The following is a 20,587-nucleotide window of genomic DNA, read 5'->3' as shown; positions in this document are numbered from 1 at the left end:
ATATACAACACATACACACACACACACACACACATCCCCCCCCCACTTCCTCAAACCCCCCCCCTTCCCCTCCTTTCCCCGACCGGCTGATTCACCCGCCACCGCTGTAAAATGCAAAGGTTTGTTCGGTTGGTTACAGCTCCACAGAATCTGTCACTCGGTACAAAATGGTTTTTTGGAAGGGACACAGTTTTGGAGAAAGTTAGTCCAAACCGCCACGGAACTCCCCTGCAGCAGTTTATATCCCCGAATAAAGAAATCGCATTCTACAGATTCCCGTTCCCTGCAAACAGCCGAAACTACACGAAACATCTGCAATTGGGCCCCACTGTTATTGAAATCTTACTCATCTCTCGCAGCCGACCTGCCAATTCAGGTCAGCAATGGTTTGAATCGCGATAATGCCGTCAAATGATGGGCCTTTTGCTTTAATCTATTTATTTTTAAATAAGGGGTCACAAACTCGTTATTTACCCAGTAGCATTCCCAAGGCGGCAGGACCTGAACGTAACGGGTGCTCCTCCATTTTTATGCCGTCCAGCATCTTTGCAGCCTCGGGTTCTCTTCTGCTGAAGCACCTATCCAGAGATTGGGAACCTGTTGCGAGAGCGATCCTTAGGATTACTATTATACAAACACCAAACGCCCCCACCCCCTCCCTCCCCTCCCTCCCTCCTCGCAACACCTCCAACTTTAATGCTAACTTTAGCACAATCGATACAAACTACTTCCTACATACGTCCACATGCACAGGAGGTGGGGAGGGTAGAAAGAGGGAGTTTGGGGAGGGAGGTAGAAAGAGAGAGTGAGGGAGGGGGGAGAAAGAGAGAGTGAGGGGGGTGGGGGGAGAAAGAGAGTTGGGGGGGTGGGGAGAAAGAGAGTTGGTGGGGGGGGGGGGGGAAAGAGGCAGTTTGGAGAGGGGGGAGGAAGCCTAGAAAGTTGGGATTCCGGAGTAATTGATCGCTGCACTTACAAGCACTTGATTCAGTAAAAAAAAGGGTTCTCTTAAATAAACGCGGACTTATTAGCACCTGAGGGAACGCAGAGAGCAAGAGAAGGGCTGAAATTCACCAGGACAAAGTTACAATCCAACCTTCTCGGGGTTTTTTTTTTGGGGGGGGGGAGGGATTGGGGGAGGGAGGGGGGGGTTAAAAAAAAAACAAGGAGGAAATTAACTAGGAGTAAATCCCAAGAAAGCGAGATGAAGGTTTTCCCTGGGTGCCCGGGTGGGAATGTGCCATGGAGCCTTCTCTGGAGCGGGTGGGTAATAGAACCTGCGAGTGAAGGGGGGGGGGGGGGGAAGAGGGAGGGAGAGAGAGACAGAGAGAGAGAGAGAGAGGAGAGCCCGGCGCACGGATACATACGCCAGCACGCTGGCGCTGCGGCCTCCCCCCTCTTGACATGTCAACGTTGTCCCCGCCCGCTTGTAGCAGTGCGCCGAGGTGAGGGGGCCGCCCTCCCCTCCCCTCCCTCCCTCCCTCCAGCGTGACAAACCCAGCCCGGGGAAAATAGGTCGCCAGCTCCAGACACCAGGTGGGAAGTCGAGTCACTTCCACCTCCATGCTCAGCATTAAAATCTAACACTTTTTTTTTTACACACACACATCTCCCCCTGCTTCAAGTCCAAAATAATCACAACGAAACAGGAAAGGCATCGGTTTTTATCCCTCACCACCACCCCCCTCCCAAAATAGACACACGATATTAGGGAATATTTCAGGATAAATCTGGTGAACTGTGCACATTTCTCTCCTAGAAATGTGAATTGGCGTTAAGTGACGAGTTAATGGTTTCGGAAATACTGTGTTTTTGTTTATGTTAAAATGACAGGAAAGGAAATCGTTAAAAACCTGACCAATTGCTGCTCCGAGACTCTCAGCAGATGTGAAAGGTGAGAGCTTTCAAATATTGAGAGAACCTAACGCGTCTTATTTTCACCATACAATTGTGCTGTTACTAATATCGTGGCCCCTTATGGTGGCTTCCTTTTGACTTAACTCGAGATAAGTGTGTGAAATGTTTACTTTGACACACACACACGTTTAAAGACTTCATCCAGAAACGACGCCACAATTCTTTGCAACACTGAGTAGAAATCCCAAAAGCCATTTTCCCCACAACACCGAGTGAATCGTCCCGTATTCGGACAATTTGGTGCACATAACCTTTTAAACCAATGGTGCCCGGGGTGCTAACGAGTCTCTGCTACTAATTTTTTTTTTTAAAACTGCAGCGTATTTCATCTGATATTTAATTATCACAACTCGGGGGTTATTCATTGACACTGAACTAACATTGCGAAGGCACGTTTGAACTCTTAAGGTCGCTAAAAGGGGCTCATTTTCCCCGAATTAGGGGAGGGGGGAGGAAAAATCGGAATTCTTGGAACCGGGCGCTTCGCTTCGCACTGCACCTGGCGATTGCCAACGATAATGTCAAACAGAACCAGGGAGGCGAGAAGGATTACAGTCAGGATCCTGCTCCCGACACAAGAATCACTAAGAGCAGCCAGTATCTCAAGAGTTGAAATCTGCATAGATGATTTCTCAGATATTGTTCCGCGCCGTGCGGGGATCGTGTGTCTTTTTTTTGTGTGTGTATGTGTGTGTGTGTGTGTGACTGCCACAGAGATAATATTCAAGCATATCCTTAGGAAAAAAGGACAGCTTGTAGGATTTCTCCCGTTTCATTCATACATCTCATGTTCATTAGACATCTGCACTCGCAGGCGTACTTTTAGCAGGCTTTTCGTCGTTAGAACAAAAATATAGTTTCAGAGTCTATCCAAAAAAAAAGGCCTGTGAAGAACAGGAATGAATTTAAAAACAAAACAAACGCATCTTATCTCCAGGAGCGATTTGGATCATTATTTCGGGGTGCCTTCATTTATTCTTTTTAGCTCATTGTTTAGTCGCTAATATTTCAATTAAAATCGTTTTTGCGGCCTTCCTTTGGGTACTTTGGGAATTTCATCAATTGCATGTGTCTCTAGGTGTCAGTGAGACCCTCTTGGAAAAGGTCAGTGTCGGCGGCTCGGTAATTGTGCAGCCGAAATTGTTCCTTTTTTCCCCTCCCTCCCCTCCCCTGTACGTTTTGCAATTCTCGAAATAAAACAGTGGCTGCACTTGGATCAATCCACGTGTAAATGGCTCCCGGTTTGATTGGGCTTCGAAAGTTCCAGTGATGCACGGTTTGTAACCGACTTCAGTGGCTCAGCGAAGATTGATGTGACGGAGGGTTGCAGGATGGGTGAGTTAGGTTCACTCGACTTTCACGTCATTAGTCCTTAAGCGTTAAATAATAGGGGATTTATATATATATACATATACACACACACACATCACAGGGCCGCTTTCGCGTTTTAAATTCGGCTGTAAGTTGGCACTTTTGTTTTTACCCGGAGTTTAAGGGGATTGGACCTGGTTACAGCGAATGCTATTTTTAAGTGAGAACTGATGGAGCAGAAAAGCAGCGGCTCGTTCAGAGAGGTGGATTGTTAATCGAGATCTGGCCCTCTTCCGCAGTCACTGGACAATTGGGTTTATTTAATTAAAATTTACTTACTTTCCATTTCTTGTTTGTAACCGCAACTCCGTACAGAGGCAAAAACAAAAAACCCCGAACAAAACTGGGGGTGTTCCACCCAAATAAAATTTTCCGCACAACGGCGAGTCTATGGCTGGATTAGAACATATCTCACGTTATCTTCAAATGCGGAATCGCCAGAAAAAAATCCATTCGAAAAGGACATTTCAGATCACATCTAAATATAATTCACGCTCATACAATTGTCGAGGCTGTTTTAAAAGGTTGGGGGTGGAGAGGGGGTGGTGGGGGGAAGAAGTCGCGCGTTTATTAAATTCTAATGGGCATCCTGGGGAAACCCCCCTGTTTATTTAAAGATCATAAAAATCGCACATCTATTTTAATAAATATTTATCATTTGCAATGTGCATTTTCGTGTTCGATGGCCAATGGAAATAAACAAATTTTAATTTTAAAAAAGAGGCTTAAATAAATTGAAATTAATTATATTTTGACCTAGTTTTTAAAAAAAAATATTCTTCTGAATAACAGTTCTGATAATTGCCGTCATTCACATCCAAAATAACTCAACATTTCGCTGCTATACCTGATAGAAAACTGGCGAAATGAACACTCGGCGGATTTATTTCCAACAATTTTCGTTTTTAGGAAATTGACAGATCTGGGGAGGGGGTGTCAGAAACTATGGGATACCCCAAGTGCGGCAAAAGGTTGTTCCCGTTACAAATGTTGTGGCTTCACTGTCCAGTTTTAATATTGTAAAATGCCCACCGAACGGATTTCTGGCGATTTCCAATTGTTTAAAGCAACTGTTTAAAAAAAAAAGGAAACCCAAGCGAAATATTGTAGTTGCATGGCCTATTCGAAATTGCAATTACATTTTATTATCCATCAACATCCTTAATCTGCGCGTTAGAACGGGAGCAATGTCACCGCGAGAATTTCTCTCTTGACCGTGAGGCTGCATATTTCTGAAATGCTTTTTATTTTTACTGTCAGTCCTTAAACAAAATGAAAACCGAGAGCCACAACGGAAGGCGGGCTAATAAAACTATACCATCGCCCCCCCAATTTGTTCTTGTAAAGGTTTGAATTGAGTGTTTAATTTTGGACGCTTTGTCTGCTAGCTGTCTTAACATAGTCTTCCATTTGCCTCTCCAAAATGTGTGCTGAACCCACCGATTTTTATGTTCAAACGCTTGCATTGCTGGTTGATAGTAATTTGCAGGGCGCTAAAGAAGCGGCACTAAATGCACACGTGGCATACATTCCTGTGAAATTAACATTTCTCACTGCAAATCATTATTAACCAACAATCCCATAAACAGATAGTCACTGGCATCAATGCTAAAGCAGTCTGAACTGACTGTTTTATACTGCAACCTAAAAAAATTATTGAGGGGAAGAGTATAGCCCAATTATTGAGCGCAGAGTAGTCGAAATGGATAGGAAAATGGTTTACTGCAAAGTACAGAGGTAGATTTGAATGTAAGTGGGACATTTACAGTACCTTAATTCCTGAAACGCATCAGCTCTCCCGCAGGCAGGTTGGGAACTGAACTGTACCAGAGAGGCGCAACCGGACCACTGCGCCCCCAGCAGTCCGTGTGTCGCCAATACATCGACCTGTACAGATAACAATAGAAAATTGAAGTGTTGGACACCAAAGTAATACTCAGAAGAAAAAGTCTTCCTTTGCCTGCAAATCTTCGCCTTAATAGATCACATACCAATGGAAGGAAAGCGAAATCCTTTTGGCCAAAAGCATGTTATTGGGTAGTGTGTGTGTGTATTTGGGGTGGGAGCGGGGAAACTCCCTCGGAAAAGGAGGGATTATATACAGTGCAGCATCATCAAACCAGATATTTTCGATCGGGCAAAACATGCAACGGGGAAAGAGGAAACTAAAGCCGATAAGATTAATGGCGTGACTGCTGGAAATCAAACTTGGACACGACCAATCCGGTTGAGCTTTCACTAAGGCGAACGCCGAATGAACACGCGGATTTTTTTACCAGGGGCCGCCAAGTTGCTCTCACGTGGCTGCTCTTAATAAGAAATAAGCTGAAGAGAGTTGCACCCAAGATTTCCTCGCGTTCAGATCCCATTCCTTTCCCAACTGGGTTCTACTCTACTCAAAAAGTACTGTTTAAGACCGCTAGCTATACATTCCATGTGCCGCACCATTTCAACTTCCATTATTCCCGTGCAGATTTGGAGATCTGACTCTTCGGTGTGTCCTCCACGTCCAAAATATAAACATGTCCGTCAGTCAATGAGATACAATTTCTTCGAAGTCCTGCCATGTATAATGAAATATAGTACCGGTGCTTACTGTCACAATAGCTTAGGGACTGTCAAGCCTGAGACTGAAGACAGACGCTATCTAATTTTCAAGCGTCTTCAGCATCTCCAGCGAATGCCAACGAATATCAGCAACGAAATAAGAGCGCCAGTTAAGAGAATCAACACATTTTCGGCAGCAATGCTTTGATGAAAGACGGAAACTTGTGTCCAAGCTGTGTTATTTGTACAACTTTTGACAACAGGGTATTACGTACAGTCTATTTACCATTAGAACAACAGCATTTTGTTGGCGTGTGCGAGAGTTAGAACTTGTTCAAAAACATTGCCAAGAAATTGCAATGTCATGTGATGGTTTTTCATTTGTATAATAACGTTTAGCAATCGAAACGAACCTTATGTAAGGTAGTGAAGCTGAACAAACGGCATTTCCTACGTTACATCTACGCACAGGAGTATATTTTGTATTCTTTGTGCATGCAACCGAGTATTTATCAAATACAGGATAGCACCCCTACTGCTATTAGTATTTTGTAAATTGGTTCTAATATTCCAAAATCAACTCCACTAATCGGAGATCATTTAAAATATTAAACCAGGCCGGTGCTGGCTGTCACCTCGAATCTATTTGCACTGAAATCAGATTATTCTAAACTTCATGTTTCACTCTGCACGAAGTTATTTCCAAGATGCGCCCGGCGCAGCTGGGCTAAGGAAATAGCGCGCGCCTGGGTCCCGCCCACGTCAGGGATTCGCTGTTGCCCGGGGAGTGGCGTTCTATTGGAGTTCGGGGTCACGTGCCGCAGTCCCGGGCGCGGGAAAGGGATCACGTGCCCCGCAGGCCGGGGCGCGGGAAAGGGGGACACATGTGACGGTCGAGGCTGTGATTGGCCAGCGGTCGGCAGTGACGTACAGCAGGAAGGTTGCTTTCAGTGTGAGATCAGCCCCAAGGTAACAGGGCGAGAGTGAATCCCATTCAGGGACCCAGCTCTGGGACTGTCACTGCTGAGCCACCCAAAATATCTTTCCCCTTCTTGGTGATTATTTCGGCATAGATTAGATTAATTGGACTGTATGTTTATTATATTGTTGTTCCCAACATTACTGAGAATACACTTAAAAATACTTAGGACAACCTTTGAGACGTCCTGTCGTCGTGAAAGGCGCAATATAAAATGCACATGTTTCTATTATGTTAGTGGTAGCATTGAGGGGGCACTTGTTGACAGACTTGTTAAGTGACACTGGGTCGACTGTCTTGGTTCAATTTTTTTTTAGAAACGATGTTAGTAAAGAGTTTTCAAGACTCTTCAGAAATAAGTATGGGGAGGTGGAACTGCAGTTTACCTTGGCTGTGTTGCCAGTGTCTTGCTCTTTTCCTGCCTGGAATTAGTTGAGCACCTCAACATGTGGGCTGGCTCTACTCTCAGCCCAGCTCTGCCTCTCGGGTTGCTCCTGGGACACGAGCGAAGCATTATTTGCCGGACAAAAGCAACAGCCTGTATTCACATTCATGCATCTTCATAATGTGCCAATCTGTAACCTCAGCGGTTGCAAAATCTGTATGGAAACACCAAGAAAGCGAAATGTTGTTAAGGATGAAAATGAGTTGGTGATTGTAATTATTGCTGCAGCTTTACAGGTATCATTTCACCTGAATAAAGTGGAGGTTGATACCGGTTATGTAATTGATCCTAGTCTTATTACTTTGGTCGATGTTTGAGATGAGCAGCAGTTTGTAAGTAGTATTGTTAAATGGAGAGTCAGGGGAGCATTCAGGCCCTTACTGACAACACAGCAAAACAGTAACAGCCTGTTCCTGGTAGGCAGTCTTGAAACACTTCGGGTTTGAACTGCTGTGGGATAACTCCTACTCGTGCAAAGGGAAATCTGAACAATCTCTGAGTAATCCATTGAAACATCAGATTCACTTTTCAAAAACTGACATTTCAATGCCTCCAGCGTCGATTTGCGCACCCGACTGCAGAAATCGTTCCTTCACACGTAACGTTGAGAGAATGTAAAATGCATTGCCTCAGAAGTCGATTCAGGTGCTTAAAGGGAATGTGGAAGTTAAGCGACTACGCGATGTGAAGAGAAGTCGGAATTGGAAAACGACAGAGCAAGAGCGTGTATATATATATATATATATATTCCTAACATTAAAATGTAGTCACTGGCCCACTGAAGGCCCGTTGTCACAGGCCACAGTATAACATGGGTCAACATATATGTAAACTGGTGATAAGAGCACTTCCCTGTAACCAAAAGATGAAGAGGAGGAGTGCAATTCTATAGGGAAATCTAATTGCCCCAATCCAGGGGTCTGATACTTTTAACCACTGGCCGACAATGCATTTAAGAGATAGCTGGATAAACATACAAGAGAGATGCCTATGTCGACGGGGATAGATGAATTAGGGTAGAAGCCTGGTGTAGAGCATAAACACCGGCATAGACCAGTTGGGCCGAATGGCCTGGTTCAATGCTGTAAATACTGATACGTAGGAAACTCGGGTGTCACCCTTGGCTTCTTTCGCATAGTTCCCACTGGTCACGAATCAATTATAAACAGAGCCTTTGGATTAGGTTCCATGTCTCTTGTTGCAGGGGGAGTTAAGAAGTCACTGATGTAACGGTATGCAGAACTACAAGTAAAAACAGTATAGCTCGAATTTTATAGTTAAAATAAATAGTAGGGATTTGAAAATAAATATTTTGCCCTCCTTTGCTGTGTTCTCCTGCAAAGGGCTCTCTCTCTCTCTCTCTGTCTGTCCCACTCAATCTACTCCCTCGGGTGCAGCGAGATTGGAAACCAGGTCTCCCCCTGAGTAAGGTGTACGGAGCCCGAGGTTTCCTCGAGTCATTTTCGTGCTGATATGTTCGGATTTCGGGGGGAAGGGCGGGGGGGGGGGAATCGGTGCATCTCTCAGTCTGGGAGCAGCCTCCTCTGGGGATTTACCCCCGGAGCTGCCCTGAAGGAGTCTCTCTGTAGCTTGAACGGCTGGGCTGTTTAACCCATAGTGTGTGTGTGTCTCTCTCTCCCCCACCTCGGAATCTGAACTGAAACAGAGTTAATACCAGCGGCTTTCACACTCACTTGACTTTGTCACCGGCTCCCCGCGATACCAGCCGTCTAGCTTTTAAGCTCCGTTTTAAAAGGGGGTGGAGAGGGGGGGAGGTCTGTCGGAGGTCCTGGAAACCAAGGTTGCGTTTACACCACAACTGCCGAGCGATCTTTGAACCAACAGCCTCCGATCGGATTCTGGGGGCAAAGGGAAAACGCATCTTTTTTTAAATATATATATTATTCTGCCAAGTCCTCATTTCCAGAGCAAAAGAAACTGGCCCGTGCTATTGTGGAAAGGTGTCGAGAGAAGCGTGGGCTTTGGACAGGCCGGGATGGGAAAAAAATCAGTCGGCAGCCCAATCTTCCTTCCTTCATGTCTCTCTCCCAATCAATGGTCATCAACCATTCGGACAGAACTCTTAGGGACGCTTCCATCTCTCTGCTTTATAAAAAAAAAACCAGAATGTTGCATGTTCCTATTGACAAATGTAATATTGTCAAAAGTTTTTTTCCCCCCTATCTTTAAGGAGATAGAGCTGTGTGTGTCCCACACCAGTCAAATCCCAACCAACTGGGTGCTCTACGGGTTCAACCGGCTAAAATAATCCATCCAAACTTTTCAACAATAAAAAAAAAGGCTCACTTGGGGAAAGCTGTTTAACTAATAAAAAATATATCTTGTTGCCCTGAGCAAGGGGAACGGGGCAAACTGTGAAGATTTGCAACAAACACCTCCGACGCGGAATTCGGACACGCAAGTCTTTAGTCAGCACTTGTTCGTGTGGGGAGGGCTGCTGTCTGGGTCTGCAGGTAGTCTGGGCTGCTGTCTGGGTCTGCAGGTAGTCTGGGCTGCTGTCTGGGTCTGCAGGTAGTCTGGGCTGCTGTCTGGGTCTGCAGGTAGTCTGGGCTGCTGTCTGGGTCTGCAGGTAGTCTGGGCTGCTGTCTGGGTCTGCAGGTAGTCTGGGCTGCTGTCTGGGTCTGCGGGTAGTCTGGGCTGCTGTCTGGGTCTGCGGGTAGTCTGGGCTGCTGTCTGGGTCTGCGGGTAGTCTGGGCTGCTGTCTGGGTCTGCGGGTAGTCTGGGCTGCTGTCTGGGTCTGCGGGTAGTCTGGGCTGCTGTCTGGGTCTGCGGGTAGTCTGGGCTGCTGTCTGGGTCTGCGGGTAGTCTGGGCTGCTGTCTGGGTCTGCGGGTAGTCTGGGCTGCTGTCTGGGTCTGCGGGTAGTCTGGGCTGCTGTCTGGGTCTGCGGGTAGTCTGGGCTGCTGTCTGGGTCTGCGGGTAGTCTGGGCTGCTGTCTGGGTCTGCGGGTAGTCTGGGCTGCTGTCTGGGTCTGCGGGTAGTCTGGGCTGCTGTCTGGGTCTGCGGGTAGTCTGGGCTGCTGTCTGGGTCTGCGGGTAGTCTGGGCTGCTGTCTGGGTCTGCGGGTAGTCTGGGCTGCTGTCTGGGTCTGCGGGTAGTCTGGGCTGCTGTCTGGGTCTGCGGGTAGTCTGGGCTGCTGTCTGGGTCTGCGGGTAGTCTGGGCTGCTGTCTGGGTCTGCGGGTAGTCTGGGCTGCTGTCTGGGTCTGCGGGTAGTCTGGGCTGCTGTCTGGGTCTGCGGGTAGTCTGGGCTGCTGTCTGGGTCTGCGGGTAGTCTGGGCTGCTGTCTGGGTCTGCGGGTAGTCTGGGCTGCTGTCTGGGTCTGCGGGTAGTCTGGGCTGCTGTCTGGGTCTGCGGGTAGTCTGGGCTGCTGTCTGGGTCTGCGGGTAGTCTGGGCTGCTGTCTGGGTCTGCGGGTAGTCTGGGCTGCTGTCTGGGTCTGCGGGTAGTCTGGGCTGCTGTCTGGGTCTGCGGGTAGTCTGGGCTGCTGTCTGGGTCTGCGGGTAGTCTGGGCTGCTGTCTGGGTCTGCGGGTAGTCTGGGCTGCTGTCTGGGTCTGCGGGTAGTCTGGGCTGCTGTCTGGGTCTGCGGGTAGTCTGGGCTGCTGTCTGGGTCTGCGGGTAGTCTGGGCTGCTGTCTGGGTCTGCGGGTAGTCTGGGCTGCTGTCTGGGTCTGCGGGTAGTCTGGGCTGCTGTCTGGGTCTGCGGGTAGTCTGGGCTGCTGTCTGGGTCTGCGGGTAGTCTGGGCTGCTGTCTGGGTCTGCGGGTAGTCTGGGCTGCTGTCTGGGTCTGCAGGTAGTCTGGGCTGCTGTCTGGGTCTGCAGGTAGTCTGAGGGGAAGAGGTGAACCGCGTGCGAGGCTTCTCCCCCTCTGAAAATCGAGGAGAATTGACTAAAATGGAGAGTTTGGCCAAAGATACGGGGTACAGGTCAGTGACTTAAAGGTCTGCTCCGTTTTTTTTCAAAAAAAAAATGATGCCCATTTCTCTCCTGGGCCGCTTTCCTTTCACTGGGCAGACATTAGGGGGAGGGAGGGAATCAGTACATTAACCACAGGGGACTGGGGAGTAGAATTAACACTTTCATCTGTATTATGGCGACAGGTTAGATATGGAGAGAGCCCAGAAGTAACTTGTGTCAGTGAGGGGTGCTAGAACATTTTATGTGCTTGTAATATTCCCATTTCAAATTTAAAATGTGATGGTTCACTGCTCCGCCCAGCTCACACGAGCGGGGGATCGGTGAGATGTTTCAGTATTAATCAAGGTTTTAAGAGCTTGAAGGGGACGGGGATCACCTGAACGGTTCTCTCCACCCCCCACCCATCCATTCCTTTCTCAGAGAGAAAGAGCAGTACTTCTTCAAGGTAGGCATTCCTGGAAGACTGCCAGGTATTCCTTTCCCTGGTTGTCTTTGACCAGAGAGTTCACTTGTGGAATCTGTCAGTCATCTCTCGTCTCCTTTTTGCAAAGATGAACACCTATCAAAGCTTACCAATCAATCAGCGCTGCTCAAAAGACATTGGGCACTCCAGAGTACGCAGGAAAATACCTGAACGTTAACCCGAAATCTCCCTGCGATATGGGTTCGAACTTGCATTCAAAATTTAGTCTGCGATTTAAAACAAATTAAAGTGCATTGCGAAGGAAATAACGTTAAACACCACCCCCCCGCCAAAGCAATCGGTACCATTTCAAAATGAGAATTTAAAAACCTCCTTCCCTTATTAGCCCCAAGGTGCACTTAAAACAGCAAAAAAAAACCAGGTAACAGAGGCTCTCTTTCCACACCCGAATTATCGGCGCGATCTTATTTTCTTCAAATTTAATGATTCGGCGGGGTAACCGGCCGCCGTCAGTGTTGAAAATTCGTCGAAAATCCAAAAATCCGTTGTCAAAAATGCGTGGGCAGCCAGGGGCAAAACACAGCGCGAGCGTTTGAAGTTCTGTGATTAATCCTGACATGTTTCAACCTGGAGTAAGAAAAACCGTTGTCTTTGAAATGTCAGATCCACCTTTTGAATTTTATGATTTAAAAAAAAAAACAAAACCAAGCCAAGATTTTGTTTTTTTTTTAATTAAAAAAAAAAGGTGCGACTGAATAAAGTCAACGGTTTTCTTACTCAGGTTGAAACATGTAGGATTAATCCACAGAACTTCAAACGCTCGCCGCTGTGTTTTGCTGGCTGCCCGCTTTAAGTTTGGAGAAAATGGATTGCATCAGTGTGCGAATCTCATGCAGTGTTTTCGCGGGACATTTCATACGGGTGAAACATTCCAAATGCACCAAAAAAGGTGCACGTGCAGTCGGGATCATTGAACGAATATTGAACGAAACATTTGTGTTCACGGTGCAGGGAGGAGATATAAAACTTCCCTCAGGAGAGAAACTCACATTCACTTCACAGGGACTTGACTTCTGCCCAATTAAAATCAGAAACCCAGGGTAACAGGCCCCGAAAGGTGATCGGAGATAAACAGCCTTTAATCAGCAAAGGGCTAGACCTCGCAACTTCAACACAGGGAGTAGCAGCCCAAAGCAACTCATCTCTCAGTGAACCGTCTTACCCCGCCCTGACTGAGATTTTAAACCAATTATACAGACAATTCACAAGAGTAGTTTTAAAAAGCTAGTCCTGTATCATGATTTGTTTCTGCCCCACAGAATTGTAACTAGACAAAACCCCACATCCCAGACTCTCTCTCTCTCTCTGTCGCACTGATCTCGGTTCATAGGGAACTTTTTCCAAACAGTTTTTTTCTTCTGCTGATCTATTTCCAAAATCCTTAACGGTGTAAATATCAAACCCGAAGATGCCGCAAAACTCCATCCCTCCGATGTCCAGGTATAATTATGGTTTTTTTTTCCCGCTTACATCTCCGACCACTGGTGGGGCAAGAGGTTGTTTAATTCCGGTTCCTTGCTGCAGATCGCAGTTGGAACCAGTGAGGGTGAGGAGCGGCTATTTCCCTTGTCTGATCAGGGTCTGAGCTGGGACTGATGGTCAGCGAGGTCTCAGTCACCTGCATCGCCTATTCAGTATCATTTCAGGGGGGGAGGGAGGCTATGAGGGAAAGCCTCTCTCCCCACAAACACACACACACATGGGTCATGGTAAGGGTCTTACCAAGAGGGGGAAAAACAGGATAACAATAACAGTGCTGGAAATACTCAGCAGGTCTGGCAGCATCTGGGGCGAGAGAAACAGAGTTTAATGTTTTGAGTCCAATACTTCTTTGGAAGTGAAAAAGGAGGGAACTTGGTAAATATCAGTTCACTCAATCCAACCCAACCCAAAAGGTTATAACGAGCCCTTACTCGGCACACACACAAGCGTGCCCCAAATCAGGACTTTGGACTTGAGGAGGTGGTGTGAAATCAGTTTTTAAACTGGTCCGACCTGAAGGAGAGGTAAGGGTTGTAACGCTATCATCAGTGGAGTGTGTTCATGTGCCGGCTGTAAACTGGGTTTGAGGGCGAGAGGTGTGAGTTTGGAGATCAGACCAGTGGAAAGAGACTTCCGCGCGTTTCTAAACGGGCGCAGAGTTCGCCTGACAAAATTCAAGGATGAAAATTCAGCGCGGAGGGTGTGGGGTAGAAGATCAGTCACTCACTGGGAACCAGGGCTGGTGAACTCTCTCGATGTGGCCTTAACCAGTCAACTCCTTTCAGTCACTTTTGCCGTCGTGTGAAAGGTGCGAGATTAACCTGAAGCTATTGTTGATATTGGATCTGTCACCCTTGGGGGGATGACATGACATCGGTATCGACATTTCAAATCGATTCCCGTGGACTGAGTCACCGGAGGATCAGAGCCACGAAAAGCGGCCGCAATCTAGCGGGGAATCGAGAATTGTTCCCTGGAATTTGAGGGACAGAATTGGCTTTCCGGTGGCTGTTGCTGGGGTTAAGCTGTAACCTTGTACAGGCCAAACCCGATGCTCAAAATAGTTCGCAAGATAGGATTTTATACAGCACTTCACAGTCACAACTAAAACCAAACCAATCAACTCAGCCTGAATTGCTGCGGTGTAGGAGGCGGCCATTCGGCCCCACTCTACCAAACCCAAGATACGGGAGTTTGCTGAATTCTGTAAAACATGAAAAGGATTGCGGGTCTGCTGTGAGCGCATCTCACAGTCTCACATCCCAAATGAGATTGGGTTACAGGCTGGACCGTATCTGCGCGGGTATTTCTCACCCCCCCACTTTGGGATCGGTCTGTGCTTTTCCCCCTCACCCACGCTACCAAAGTCAATCCCCACTCAGATGATGATTCGTGCTGAACTAACCGGAATGATCATCATGGTTGAATTTTCTATCAGTGGCGGGGACTTCATCAATCTCCAAATTACAGAGAAAGTCTAAATGAGATTAGTTCCTGCAAAACAGTCCCTTCCTAGGGAGGAAGCGGGGAGACTGTCGTATCCAACAGGTCACTTAATATTTAATCCCAACAAGCTGATTCCTGTGAAGTGAACATTAAACCAATTGGCGGGGTTGGCTCTTTATTTCCGGCTTTAAATTTCTCAAATTGTGGAATCGAATTCGCGATTACATAAATCAGACAAACAATTCAAAACTGACTTTCTCCACCGACACCCGACTCAACCACAGATCATCACATTAAACCCGAAGGACATTAAACCAAAGTGATTAAGTGAACGAGTACATTTCTGCATCTCCTCCTCCCAAAATTTCTCTCTATCCACAGCAAAATAAAGTCACTCCAAATTAGCCAATCTGTAATCACTAAATTCAGTCAGAGATTAGTGACACAGATTGACAGGGGGTGAGGGGGTGCTTTTATAAGTGTTGCAGCGAACATCAACTCTTACCACCCTTCCATTGGTGAGCTACACCCGTGATGTTCCGGGACTTCACGCCAGCAATGGCTACCGACCTGTCACCTGGGCCGTGTTACAGCCCTTTCCTGTACACTCAGCGGATCTCCAATAAACCGAGAGGAGTTTCTTCCCCAATCCCATGCATAACCCATATTGTCTGCATTTCTTGGGCTACTCGAGTCAGACTCCCCCTCTCCTCCCTTATGACGGTTTCATTCATTATCAAAAACCCTATAAATGAACAACAACTCGGTTTGGGTTTGCTGCACATTAATACAACCGCCTCGACCACAGCCCCGCTTTCCGATTGCGGCCGCTGGGCTGTGAAGTTTAACGCCCCCTCCCCAGATGTAGAGAGTTAGTGAATTTAGAGATGTCCCACGCGCTGTTTATTGGGGGGAAAAAAAGTGATGCTCTTTTAAAAGGATGAACTCTAGGCTTTAACCTTCAGGAATAACAAGAGGCCAATTTCATTCTTTTTTTACTCTGGACACACCTCAACTTCAAAGAGCTCGTCACCGGGATGGGGAGCAAAATCCAGCCAATTAACCCGCACGCTTTAGCCTCCAATAATCTGCTTTTGGAGTCAATCTGAGGCAATTACAGTGAGCTAATTTAAATCAGCCTAAAGCATAAACTTAATCATTTTTTGGGAGTTCCAGAAATAGCCAAGCAAAATAAAAACTTGAGCGGGAGAAGATGCAGAAATGACATAACCTCCCTTTCTCTCAATCCACAGCAGCCCTGCCGGAGTCACACGAGGGGAAACTGGCGGGTTAATGGACAATTAAAGAGAATGCAGAGAGGCCAGACACGGTGATTAATCGTTGGAGCTCAAACGATTATCCCGTCCGTTAATAACGTCATTATAGAACCTTCAAAGGGAAGCCCGTCCCATTTTACTAGTGCTTCGAACCCAATTTGCACCATAATCGGTTACTGATCGTTCCGAATGGAAGAAAAGTGCCCCCATCACTGTAAAACGCGCTCTGGCTGCATTCACCAAGATGCAATAGCAGCAATATATCAGGCACTTACCATCAATGATTGACTAAGAATTGCTCCAGGAACCTGTAACGGGTTATCTGGGTCCGAAGACCGCTGATCCTCTTCACCTGTAACCCAGCGCCCGGGTATTTCCAATAAAAGTCAGGGGTAGCGCTGGAACCCGAGAGTGAATCAGTCAAAACCCCTGTTCAATCTGACACTGGGGTGGATTCACATCAGGAGCCGGGCTCACGTTTCTGAGCTTTAAATGTTTAAGTGGTCCGCGTTCTCAAAGGGCAGGGAATACAAAACCAATTATGTCTGAAGCTTGTGAAGAAATTGGGGTTTTCGCATTCCTGCCAAACGGTACATATTTCCCCCCCCCAACTATTAGTCATTTTCGTCAACAATCGTTGCTTCCTAATGAATATTACACGATTCTTTAGTTAGCATGTACAAAACTTTTCACACTTTAAAAAAAAACCTTTTCGACAAAATTCCTACACTCGCCGTCAAAATTTCTCCCCATTTTATTTTAAAAGTGGCATTCAATTCGTGTGAATGCGACAAAACACCAGGAAAACACACGAACGGTAACTCCTTGAACGAATCTTAACCGTTCATCGCCAAAGAACGTCTAACACAAATGTGTTTTCGATTATTTGATTACCCCAGCCACTATTAGATTAAGTGTTTGAAAATAACTCTTCAAACGAAACTCAAAGGCGGGTCGAGGAACTCAAAACTTCACTTTTTTTTTTAAAAAAAAGCCTTTAACGAGATAAAATATCTGCAGCCGCATCTGAACATGCAATTCTCCTGTTTAAACAAAAAAAAAATCGTGTCACATCATTTCAAAACGAAAAATTGCAGGGGAGAAAGGGAGGCGATGCTTGGAATGTGAGCGGGAGCTGTTTATTAAATAAAATATTCTATTCCATGAGCTTTTTTTTTTACCTATTCACGTTGAAATGCTGCACCCCCAAAGTACATTCTCCCCTCCCTCCCTCTTGTTGCAGATTGTAAATGTTTGCTGACCCGCATCATGAATGATTTTGAGTTTCTGGAAAAGCTTCAGGCTGATTTGCGAGCTAACCAGTAATTAATATTTAATCGCAACCATTATCATGACCCCGTCCACCTCAAGGTGCGAAAAGGAATTCGAAGCTTTCTTTTTAAGCGTTAACTGAAAGTAAATGCCAGACATTCCGCAACTATTTCACACAGTCACCCCCAGGGCCATTGTCAGGACATGAAATGATGACACCATAATCTTCTTTTCGTTCAATTCTTCGTGCACTTTTTTTTTAAAAAAAAGTATATAATTGGAAACTTACAGTATTCACATCGACTCAGTATTGTTGCTATTATGTACACCTGCTCACGAACAGTAATAGCGCAGAAAAGTTCTCTGGAAATACTTTAACTAAAAGTATAAACATTAATATGTACTTTTTAAAAAAAAAATCAGCCTTTAATTGGGCAGAGAACGAATCAGCTAAATTATGCATAAAATTCTTAAATCGAGGTTTTTTTGTAAATCCCAAAATTGTACCGTTTATGACATCTTTTTCACACAAAATTACACTGCTTCCACTTGAGATGTTTAACTCCAAAATTAAGCGTCATGCATTTTAATTTGACAATCACCCCCAAAGTAAATAGCATACCACTTTGTTTTAACAATTAAACCATAAAGACAGGGAAAGTTCCCCTCCAAAATAGCGAACAGAACCTTGGACCTCTCCTGTACATCACACCAGTTACTTGGCTTCCTCTGGTGCCATCTCCTGGATGTTTGCAGCATTGTAGCTGCACTATAATCATGTCCCAGGGCGTTTAAAATAATTCACAGCTAAAAAGACCCCTCACACACCCAAAAATATAAATGGCAACTACACCATTCTTATTTCTGCATATGCACAACTCTCAGATATAAAAATACAGACAGAAATAGATTTAAAAGCCCAATAATCGAATCAAACTGCATTCAGATGTTATTTTACAGCTGACTTACTTATGCTGCAACTTGCTGTGACTTAAACAAAATCAATGGTGCCTCAAATATTGACGGTATTCCCATTGAAATATTTAAAGGTACTGGCACTTCGGAGGTTAGTGGCTTAATGTAAATCCCGCAAGTACATAAACCTTTACCATTCCATTTTTAACATTTTCATATCTCCCTGTTATGTTAAAGTGGAATTAAAACTAATTGAGAAAATATTTGCTGATCCATCATTGTTTCTGCTGAGAGCATTTAAGATTTTCCATGAGACCGGGGGGGGGTGGGGGGGGGTGTTTGATCGACATCACTTGACCGAAGTTAATTGGCGAAGAAGATGGCGAGATGGGCAAAGTGTGGGGAAAGTGGGTTGACTTCCTGCCTTCCCAAAATGGTTGTTCAAACAGAAATATCAGCAAAGCCACCTTGACCCCCAGAGGGCAGTGCAGGGCTGCGTAGGGATTAATTGGAGCCCTGTTTCAGATTATCCTTGGTTGGAACCAGGTCTGCTCACAAACTATGCATCAAATGGATAAATCACTGACTTGGAACTTACACCCAAAAGCATTACTGTTGCGCATAAATACTTCTGCATTTTCCCAGTACAATAAAAGTCACTTATTTCCAAGTGCCGTATTCCCTTTTTAAAAATGGAATCTTGCACCCACGTTGGCATGTCAGCACGTAGGTGCAATATTAGGTGCACCTTGGCAAAGAAAAGCTGCCAGCAAAACTTGGGAGTCAGGCCCTAATCTGAATGCAGATTGTAACAGATCTTTAACGAAAGACAGAAAATGTCTTTGTGGATTCGCTGTCAATGTCAATGGATCCTCATCTAATGAAGGGCCCATATCTGAAATGTTGACTTGTCTGCTCTCCACATCTTTAACTCGCACCAAGTCCCATTCGCCCGGCATCCCTACGCTGGCTGACCTACGTTGGCTCCCTGTCTGGCAACACCTTGACTTTAACATTTTCATCCTTGCTTCACATCGTTCGCTGGCTAACCCCTCCCTACCTCCATAAGCTCCACCAGCCCTACAACCCTCCGAGGTCTCTGCACTCCTCCACCATTAGTGGCCAGGCTTTCTGATACTTAGGCCCTAAGGTCTAGAAGTCCCAACTTAAAACTCTTTGCTCTTTGTCTCTCCTCCTTTAAGATGATACTAAGCATCTATCTCTTTGACCAAATGTTTGGCCACCTGTCCTAATATCTCCTTATGTGGTTTAGTATCATATCTTGTTTGGCTAACATTCCTGTGAAGAATGTTGGGGACATTTTATTACATTAAAGGTGCTGTATAAATGTAGGTTGTTGATGTCTGTTCTTTCCACACATTCTGACCTGTTCACCAGGTGCTTGCAGCATTTTCTGTTTTTGATTCAGGTTTCCACCATCTGCATTTTTTAAGTTTTAGCTGAAATCCTTTCTCAGGGGGCCAATCTGCCATCGGTTTCATTTTACTGTAACATGTAACCTGTAACTCTTACATCAGGATAGCGCGAAACCTAATCCTTAAAACAGGTAAGGGATCCAAAGTATCGCCCAGATCATCTTTAAAGCTTTCTTTTTTAACATTTTAACTGCTAGAAGAATGTATATGTTCTCAACTGCACGCTTTCAACATTAAAATGAACTCCCCAGGGAACAGAACTCTTTCTGCTGATGTACACATGCACTGAGTTCTTTTGTGGGTTGACCTCAATACAATTCGCAGTCAGCAGTATAATTCCAGTATGTTGAGTGGGGATCACACTCCTCAGCTACTGGAGACTGGTAGCTAGAGGGCATCAAGAATCCTGAGGTCTCTCAAGGTCAAATTCTGCCTCGTGAAAATATTGTATAAATCCAATTTAACGGTGCTTAGCTTCTTAGCCACATTGTGTTGCATGGTGCTTACAACAATAACTGGCTCTTCACCTAGCCAGGGGAGATGGCTAGTTACTCAATGGTAGCTAGATATCATAGCAGCGGGTAACTAATGCCTAATTTATCAATACCAGTACATGTCCTGAATCCAACAGCTATCAGACAAAATCAATTTTCTAATCCCTACTCATTTACTTTTTGACGCACATGTAATTCACACCTTGATCACTACTAAATGGGTTTACAGTTTCTGAAAAACCAGCTCTGTAAAGAGGCAGGATCAATCTCCACCCATCCCTTGCACACAAAGGGTACAAGGTGTGAAATGGCAATCAATGAGCTACAACTCGAGAAGTATGGGAGAACTGGTACCACTGGAACTTTTGATGCAATTACAGGGGGGAAAAGGGGAAAAAATAAGAAGAAGTGAAGGAAGCTATGAAGTAGAGAAGCCCCAGAGCATAACTGGATGCTTAGTTTCTCATTTTTTATAGGCAGAACATTCAAACATACTGTATTTTATAACCAATTCCCCACTGGGTAATGACAGGTCAATATGAAAATGGCACTAATTTTAACCACCATCTGTTCCTTTCTAAAGCCGATTTCC

At 45.6% G+C, this 20,587-nt stretch overlaps 1 protein-coding gene across 2 annotated transcripts in view; it reads right to left on the bottom strand.

Annotated features, from left to right (window-relative positions):
- LOC144685434 (LIM/homeobox protein LMX-1.2) overlaps positions 1-7,632 on the bottom strand; it is a 185,651-nt gene extending 178,019 nt beyond the window's left edge. The window contains exons 1-4 of one of the 2 annotated variants that reach the window (XM_078549922.1): positions 7,558-7,632; positions 7,198-7,410; positions 5,057-5,172; positions 475-597 (exon numbers count right to left, since the gene is read on the bottom strand). In XM_078549922.1, coding sequence (XP_078406048.1) covers positions 475-544 — 70 coding nt within the window. In that variant the 5' untranslated portion in view covers positions 545-597; positions 5,057-5,172; positions 7,198-7,410; positions 7,558-7,632. Of the gene's footprint in view, positions 1-474; positions 627-5,056; positions 5,173-7,197; positions 7,411-7,557 lie in introns of those variants that run through there. The other variant, XM_078549923.1, reaches the window with a different exon arrangement.
- Between the last annotated feature and the right edge of the window lie 12,955 nt (positions 7,633-20,587).

Source organism: Cetorhinus maximus, chromosome 10, assembly GCF_964194155.1.
Source record: "Cetorhinus maximus chromosome 10, sCetMax3.hap1.1, whole genome shotgun sequence".
Classification (NCBI taxonomy): Eukaryota; Metazoa; Chordata; class Chondrichthyes; order Lamniformes; family Cetorhinidae; genus Cetorhinus; species Cetorhinus maximus.
Note: the sequence above shows the minus strand (reverse complement) of the source record. Positions and strands in the feature narration are given on the sequence as shown.